The sequence below is a fragment of the Aulostomus chinensis genome, chromosome 5 (genome assembly GCF_037954235.1).
Source record: "Aulostomus chinensis isolate RoL2024-O1b breed Wild chromosome 5, RoL_Achi_v1.0, whole genome shotgun sequence".
Taxonomy (NCBI): Eukaryota; Metazoa; Chordata; class Actinopteri; order Syngnathiformes; family Aulostomidae; genus Aulostomus; species Aulostomus chinensis.
In genome coordinates this window covers 15,288,662-15,298,125 of record NC_141324.1, presented here as the reverse complement: position 1 = coordinate 15,298,125, position 9,464 = coordinate 15,288,662, and the positions used below count along the sequence as shown (strand labels likewise).

The 9,464-nt window shown below is 43.2% G+C and overlaps 1 protein-coding gene across 1 annotated transcript in view; it reads left to right on the top strand.

Moving 5' to 3' along the window:
* LOC147261411 (ephrin type-A receptor 3-like) overlaps window positions 1-9,464 on the top strand; it is an 89,947-nt gene that overhangs the window by 38,274 nt on the left and 42,209 nt on the right. Inside the window, exon 6 of the mRNA XM_086203403.1 lies at window positions 8,405-8,560. Within this exon, the coding sequence (XP_086059529.1) occupies window positions 8,405-8,560 (156 nt within the window). The remainder of the gene's footprint in view (window positions 1-8,404; window positions 8,561-9,464) is intronic.

Sequence of the window (9,464 nt, the reverse complement as noted above, 5' to 3'; positions counted from 1 at the left end):
ACACACCATAGCTACTTTATTCTTTCTATTTATGTGTGTGAGAGTCTGAGAGAGGGGTGGGGGGGGGGACTAGAGAGACATGAGGGCAAACTGAGATAGAAAAACTGAAATACAGAGAGACGGAGACGGACAGACAGACTGAGGAAGTGGGTGAGCTTCATCCACAGGTTCCTCTTGACCGCTCTCAGTAATTGGCTGGTATCCTGAGGACAGAGGGTAGATCAGAAGGCAGCCTGAGTGTACTCATGTGCTTCATGTTCTGGACATCATAAACCATTTCATATCCAGTCTGACCGTGTGTGTGTGTGTGTGTGTGTATGTGTATGTGTGTGCATGTGTGTGTTGGAGAAGTCATAAGATACCGTTAAACACAAAGAAGTTCTTATCCTGAGGTGTCAATCATAAAGGCCCTTGAATTTGGTCCGGTCACGGATCACCTGTCACACACACGCCCCCAAACGTCTGATCCTGCATCTCTAGCGTTCAGGCCTCCTGTGGCTCAAACTTATTGCTGCCATACAGTAGAATATGTGCTTTAATTTAGCTCCTGGCTTTCAACAGATTTTTCTATAAAGTAAATGGCTTGAAAGGGGGTAAAACCTCACCAGGGCACTAAAAAGGGCGGCTGCATTCATCTCAATAAATAAAATGCTCGATTTTGAACCCAAGAAGAGAAGCGAGTCGTTATCTGCAATCAAATATGAAGCATGCAACGTGTATTTATTGTCCAGTGTTACTGATGACAGCTGGAGTGAACACACAAGAACATGCATTTATTTTTTCCATGCGTTATTGTATGTGAATGTTTTATCCATCTGACCTCCTTTCTTTTTTCAGGAGACAGTGTGACCCATATCTTCAAGAGAATTGTTTTTCAGGGCCTTTTATTTACTCACAGGACTGAATTTATGAGGTGGACATATTAAATCTCGGTTATTCTGGCCTTGATGGAAGACAACATTCTATCTATCAACAACGCTAATAATTCAACTGCGTATTTGAGTCAACTGACAAAGACGCACAATTCAGCCTTTCTTTCTACTGTAGCCAACCAGTTGAGGACTTTTGGATGCAGATACTGATATTTGTTACTTTAAGAAAAATCTGATCTCCATCTTCTTTTTTGAATAAAAGTATTGTACGTAAACTGCACACCAAGTAAGTGAAAGTGATCACTATGGCAACTGTATTTACTGCATTTTCTTATCGCCGTACTGGACGTAATTTCAAAAAATCGATAATGTTGAAAGTATAAATCAACGTATCCTATATTTTACACTTAATACATTAACCTGAAAATGTTCATATCGCACACAAGCGCCAATATACTACTCCTACTACTAATAATGATGATAATAATGATGATTATAAATGTAATTAAAAATGTAATTACAAATATTAATTTTATTTACCTTTCAGGACACTCAAGGTCACCGTACAGAACTCATTTAAACAACGCTGAATACATCAAAATAACATAAAGTTCCAACAATGAAACAACAACACTGTTATGTAAACAATGAAAAGAGCAGTGTGAAATCATTCCAGTCTCATATCTGATTAGATGGAATGTTCCGGTCTGAAGAGGTGAGTTCTAACTGGGAATCGAAGGTGGCAAGAAAATCTGAAATTCTAATGTCCTGAGGCAGAGAGTTCCAGAGGCGGGGGGCGGAGCGGCATTAGCTCTCAACTCGGTGGTGGTCGAGCGAGCGGGCGGGTGGGAGGATGAGTTGGGAGGAGGAGGAAGACTTGAGTGTACGGATGGGTGTGTTAGCATGGGGGAGCTCAGTGAGGTGAGGAGCGACGTTTCCGATGGCCTTGAAAATGACGAGCAGGATCTCATAAACCATGACGTGTTTAACCGGGAGCCAGTGGGGTTGCTGCAGGACAGGTGACATGTGATGACAAGAGGGGGATCTGGTAATGATGTGGGTGGCGGCGTCTTGGACCAGTTGGAGTTCATGGACGCACGTCAGGAGTTGCACTAATCTAGGCAGGACGTAACCATGGTGAGCACCAGAATGTTAGTCCTGTTGGGTGAAAGTGAATGTGAGAGAGAGAGAGAGAGAGAGAGAGAGAGAGATAGCGAGTGACATCATTGATATGGGATTGGCACGATAGCGTGCTATATATGCTGATACAGATTATTCGTGAAAGGCAAATATCTCAGGCAAACCTTCCAAGGGCTTCAATCCAGGTTCAAATCAAATCTCTTTTATTCATAAGCGAAAGTATCAATTCACAACAGGAATGATCTCAGGGCGTTTTTCACATCGAGCAGGAACATGATCTGAGTAAATGTAGAGACCAAAGGACTGAGGCATAGAAATCAACCTTTTAACAGGGAGAAATCTTGCACAGGACCAGACTCAGCGTGGGCGGCCGTCTGCCCTGACCACGAAGCACCAAAACAAACCAGGTGCCTGAACCGTGCATACGTTGTGTTGCACTGTTGTACAGCTGTCACACGGCAAGACTGATGACAGGAACTGATTATCTTGGAGGCGTTTGATTCTCACCGCTGGTAATCTGGAAGATGGTCGGACCGTATTTCCCCAAAATGTGTTGTTGTCAGTAACTGCTGAGAGGTTACGTCTCTCAGCCCTGCAGGCCTGCATGTTACAAACAGCATTAATACATAGTCACGTTTCTGGTGAAGATGATGCAGCGTTAAGAATTTTTTTAGATCAGACAGAATGAAGAATATCAGCACTGAAGATGTCAAACAAGCTTGCTCAGGAAAAGTGTTCTGGCACGAGTGTGTTTGTGTGTGTGTCTGTGTGTGTGTGTCTGTGTATGCATTTAACATTAATGGTAATATAATGGTGTTAAATATAGTTCTGAGGTCTTATTACAGATTAGAGGGTCTCAGCAGGGGGGCTGGACTTTAGTGCTAACGTGTCAACTCCACATAAATACCCCCCCCACACACACACACACACACACACATACTTCTCTCTGCCCCATAAATGACCTCATGCACATTAACACATTATCTTCGCTTATGAACAAGGGCAACTGTTGATGACGCATCACAGTTTGGGTTAATAAAGTAGTGCGCGCACGCTCGTGTGTGTGTGTGTTAAATTACAGTTGGCCTTGGTGACAGTGAATGTACAGTGACTTCCTGGATTGCGATGACAGTCACATCCGTAAGACTGAATGTACCATTCAGACAAACATTATTGGCAAGTCTCATTTTCAATCCACTCTTCTACACGATGAACAATGTTCTTTTTGAACATGTTTCCTGAGTTTGTTTAGCACGTCAGTTGAACTGTAAGCGTGTTTCACGGGTATAAACGCTTGTGCACAAACACTCATACGGATGCGACCCCGGTGGCCGTAAAGGATGTCAGAATCAATCCCGTCACATTTCTCCACTGACGCTTGATGTATCAATTTTTAAGTAGCTGGTCTCTAACGCCTGGATGGCATACAAACACACACACACACACACACACACACACACACACACACACACACACACACACACACACATATATACACACAGAGGCTGCAACTGTGCTCCAGGAGCTGCGCCACTCAAGGGGTGCTAGGAAGGCTCCATCTTGAAAGCCTGTTGCCATGGTGACCATTATGGAGCTCATCTCCCGTGGGCCAGCAGGCTTTATACAACTTCCCTCTCAAAAGAAGACACACACACACTCAGTATACCCCACGCCCACCCACCAGCTCACACACAGCTTTCGCCTCTCTCTGTCCTTTATGGTGAGACTGGTGGGATGCCAATTTTTGACTTGAGCCAAGTGTGGCAGAAAGCAAGAGCAATTAAGTAAAACTAGCAAAGAACATTGAGAGGGGAAGAAGAAGAGAGGAGGCATAGAGCGAGTGTTTGTTTCCTCCGAAAAGTGAAGCTGGTGGGACCTCGCAGCTGCCTGGTTGAATGTAATTAGACTGTAATGACTGTGAGATATCAGGTTTGTGTTCCCGCTCGTGCATTTGTGTGTTAATTTGTCTTTCTAGCACTGAAGCTACACTGATGCTAAAGTTCTCTTCTGAGTCCTTTTCACAGCAGACATTTTAACATTGCAGGGCAATCACAAGTCTAATTAATAACGTTAATTATGACTCAGTTCCATGTAGGCAGCAAAGGGCTTATTCCATTTGTTTCAAGTGTCATTTAACACAGCAAGAGATCGGTGCTTTTATCCTGTATGCTAGTTAGCTTTAGCATCTGGTATCACAAGCCCATAGGAGTATAATTGAATTAACAGAAGGCTTGTTTGAATGGAAAAAGATGGAGGCACAAATGTTAGCGTGGCTGCTAGCAGAGTTTATGTGTTTTAAACCCCTCAGATGTCCCGAGACTCAGAGCAAGTTTACACTTCATTTAAAATCAAATCTTTTTTTCCGGCCACTATATAAAACGAACCTCTAAAACCTTCCAAACACCTACTAAAATTTGATTTTTCTCTGCATATTTTAAATTTTTTTTCTGAATTTATTGGCCTGAAGATCTCTGCTAAAGCAAAAGAAATAATTACCGGTGAAACACTGTCAGTGCCCTCCATGCTGCTTCTCCAGAGAGACACCAGTTCACATTTTTTTCAGTTCTGATCTTATTCTGATACACACCTGCAGATATCAGAGCTCTTATTTTTTTATTCATGACTATTATATGGTCGTCAGCGGTTGTCCTTTGTTTAATGTTACATTGTACGGCACTAGTCAACCAAACAACAGGAAGAAAAATATCACAAATGTTTTAAATTGAAATTGTATTAATTATAGAGGGATATAATAAAAATTATTAATATTTTGTTCTTTCAAAAAAGATTTGTTTTATTAAAGGTCAGTCAACAGACAGAGGAGATTCGTGGAATGAATGTTTCTCCGAGCAGAAACACAATTCTATATTCACGGGGAACTATTCGGCAGTTCTTTGAAAGAAAACCTAATGAGCCATCCCAGCGTGTGTGAGCGAGCAGATGTAGATACACACAATCCATCTTTTGTGTCCCTGTGGAACCAAGAAATTGGGCTTCATACGCTGTTGAAACTTGGGTTGCGTATTTAACGGTTGTCTTTGTTACGGTTCCGTATGAGATCTCCAGTCAGCACCCGATCCCACTATCTACTCCAGTTGGTAACCTTATTTTCCAACAAGTTTGTGATGTCAAAAACGAAGTACCAGACTTTTTTTTTTTTTTTTAAACAACTCACAGTGGGAAAGAGTTCAGCCTCTTTCTTTCCACTAGCTAGTTGCTAACTTGCCTGCTGTTTGGTGCTGGATGAGTTTTCTCTGTAATCAAGGATGATGATGCTTAAACAATAAAGTTACATGGCAGGAAACAAAACAGCGGGGCGAAACACGCGACGAAGCTCAGTAGAGTGGAGAGGAACTGAGAGTTGTAATCTTCTGTGGGATTTGTCACTGTGCACAACCTCCCTTCACATGTAGTCCTTTGACTCTTGATATTAGCGCTGCTTTAAAGACATATTCTTGGAGGCTGGGGACGTATTATGGTCTTACTTAATTATTTTTCTGACATTTTGTAATCAGCTAATCAGATATAATCACTAGTTGCCACAGGAGAAATGGAGGTAGAGTTGAATAGGAGCTGAATAGAGTAGCGGCGAGCCGGGGGAGACAGATGGGCTGTTCCCTTCTCAATCAGAGGCTGGTGACTGAGAGGAGCAGTACTATATCATATCTAAGAGCTATCGATTGGCATAAATACAGAGTCTCTCTGGTGACCAGATGAATATTTAATGAGACACTGGATCTGAGGCCATTCTTTGTCTTTAGAAGAAACACACACCCATTTCACCCATACACACACACCCTACACAATAACATCGTCAACGGTTACTTTGAGGATAATGCAAATTTGGTTCATAGTTCTACAACTTTGTGTCTTAACTTCTTCTCTCCTGTGTATCTGCTTTTTTTGTTACTGCCTCCTTGTCACTTTTTCATATCTATGGAGCATTAATCATAAGGGAGCTAAGTCAACTAACATGTTTCCCATGGGGCAGGCGCTGGGAGTAGTTTGAGGAAAAAAAAAAAACAAGTGTGAGGCAGGAAAAAAAAAGGGGGGTATAAGAGAGAAAGAAAAACCGGAGTGGGAATGTGGTAGAAAAGCAAAGCAGAAAAACAGCAGATCTGGAGAAGGAAGCTCCGCTTGATGCAGCCAAGCCGCTGTTCCTGAAAATTTTTTTAGAGCAGGCAGTTGTTCGGACGCCAGGCCTGGCATGGGGCACCCTATGTGTCCTCTAGCGCTGGGGCTCTTTGTGTCTCTGTGGCTGGCCAGGCAGGACTCTCCGGATGAGACGTCCCCGGAGAAAAGCTGCTTTTCCACCCTACTCGTACAGCCTAGCCAACGAGCGCACACACACACACACACACACACACACACACACACACACACACACACACACACACACACACACACACACACAGCGAGCAGACCACATAGACACCCATTACCTTGGAAGCTGACAGGAAGGAGGAAACAGAGCAGAAACCCTTTGAGAACAATCACTCCCTCTCCTTCCCTTACCTTTCTTTTACTTTCTCTTCTCCACAGCAACACACGTCCTTTTTTCAGCGTTCTCTCAGGTCTTCAGGGGATTGTGCTAGTGGACTTTGCTCCCAATATGATGAATGATTTGCCTAAAAATACTGTCTGTATGCAAGCGAGCACAGCGTCCAGGTGGAAGAACTTACCTCCACTTTGAGAAATCATGCTACTTTTAGGCCACTTTTGCATTCCTCTATCTGCTGGTTAACTACTACTTTGAATATACGTGCGTAAGTGTGTGCGCGTGTGTGTATTAATGCGATAATTTACAGCTTTTCTGGGACGAGTGACTTGTAGCTTGATTAAATCCGTGACCTTCACGAGTGGCATAAGCAATCAGCAGGCGAACACACACACACACACACACACACACATTTGCAGAATACTTAATACCCTCTAGGCACACGAACAGGCGATCAGCACCTGGTGGATTCCTTCGCATCACTGATCCACACTATTCACCCGCATACACATATGCATACATCCATACATACATGGAGCGTTGGCTGTGTTGCAACCTCATTTTCCTTACATGAGTTTTTGTACGGTAATAGTATTTACCACGCTGGCAGAAAAGGCTTGCGAAGATGGCAATACCAGGCCTACGAATGTATAAATAAATACATGGGTAATCTATATTCAGATTACCAAAGGGAAAGTGAGGAATTCCATTTTACTGCCCAGGATCCAAAAGGGAAATCATTCAAGTCCCCAATCTATTTCAGCAGGCTGCTGTTGAGCACTAGCAGAGTTTCCCCACACGACTTTTATGATTCCACATAATGACTAATATGCAGCCACTGTAACAGCCATAGCAATAGTCATAATGTGTTATTGTGAGTATTGCTGTGACTGCGGCTGTGTATTTCTGCTCCCTTGCTTGCCTGAGGACCTAATGCTTATATAACAGGAGTGACAGTTGAGATGCTGCTGCTACGTTGTGTTGTCGTACTATACAAGCCTGTGGTTATGCAGGCCTACAGCCGGATGTAAAAGGATCTCACGTAGACTCTAATGTCACAACACATTCGATCAGATTTGTTTTTCGTGTCTTTTGCCACGGGTGCTGCACGGCACAGCTTAGACGACCTATCAGTTTCTCTTGTAACGCGGATGCAGCGGGACTTCTCTTGTCGTTCCGTATATTCGTACACTTTATACCCCCTTTCTGCTCCTCTGTAAACTCGTCTCGTTCTATTCTCTCTCAGCCTGAGATGTGTAGTCTTTATAGCAGTTGTAAACGCGCCACCAAACCGCTTTATTGCAAAGTAAAACTCAACATTATCGCACCTGAAATGTTACAAATAGTTGGTCTTTGCAAAGGAAAACTGCACACACACCTAGCTAAGTACTACGTAGAGGTCAAAGGTCAACAAGGATGTGGGTCCGTAAAATATAAAATGTAGCAATCTCTTCTTCTGAGTCTGACGCAACCTCATCATTTGTAGCAAGGCTGCTTCCATAATCACTCATGAATGACTTGAGTTAGTACAGCCACAGAAATGATGGCGATCAGAACTGCAGGATTCAATGAAATTCGAACCAAATCACAATAAACTGCAGTTGTTTAATGGCAGGAAGGTGCAATATCTGTCAAAGGCTACTTGTTTGTCAAAGTTGTAATTTGAATTAAATATGGTGGTGCTGCAATGACACCAATTCCAAAAAAGAACAAAACAAAACATTTTAATGGGGTTTTTCAATGAAAATGAGAGCAATGATGTAAAATTAACATTCTGTGTGATATTGCAAATCACTTGGCAAATATCAGTCTTGTTGATTTTGTTTCTATACAGGAATGAAAGGGTCAAACGGAAAGGGAATCCAATAACTCTCTGTTTTTCTCTTGGATCCAGCATGCAGGCCCGGTACCTACAAGGCCTCAGCCACAGATGCCTACTGCACCAAATGTCCTCCACACAGCTCCTCGCCGCAGGAACAAGCCACCGAGTGCATTTGTGAGAAAGGATTTTACCGCGCTGAGACCGACCCTCGCTCCATGGCCTGCACACGTGAGGGACAAACTCAACACCCACAGTCATACAGATGGAACACAACTTTTGGCCGATGTTAAATTTAATTTACATTTTGATCTTTATGTGACCTTTTGGAGACAGATACACACCGTACATAGGACATACTGTCCATGCCTGCCTGGCGGATGGTTGTGGTTACTGAGTAATGGAGGTGCGTGATATTTCAGAAAAGGCCTGGACGAATGTGTGGAAGCAGGAGACCAAAAGAGACTTTAAGAGAAGAACAAAGATCCTAGGAAACACACAAGCTGGCACCGTTATCAGGTTATGGTAGATTACGCTCATTAATCGTGCTAGCAGGTGAGATGTGACAGGTGTTATCATCTGGAAATGAGTAACGCTTCTTTCAAATATGTTCGGGCACACATGCTGTCCTGAATGGTGAAGAGTAATGAGGAGGATAGAGATGGAAAAATTGATAAAAAAAAGAAGAAAAGGTGAATGAATTAGTCATGGAGAGACATGTGGAATGACACTTAAGGCACAGGGAGAGAATAGAACAGCGGGGCATGTAGGAAACGATCACAGGATTATAATCTAAATGCCATAAAAGGCCAAGCAGAAGAAATGATGATGATAGACAGTCAAATGCAGCTCGGAGAAGAGGGGGGATGGAGACAAGAAAAAGGCGGAATTAGCAGGATAAGTCGGAGCACCCTTTCAGATGATTTATAACAGAAAGCCTCAATTATCCCCAGCATGGCCTCCGTCCCTGATGTCGATCTTTGTGCCACACCTCCGGCACTTCAAGAGAGGCTCAGGGATAATCAGGAATGTCCTGGGCCCTGCCAAGGGTCCCCTGGGGCTCACTGCTCAACCCCGACCTGATGAGATGTCAGGCTGAATGGCCATCTAGCGTTTAATTTCCATAAGGCTGAGA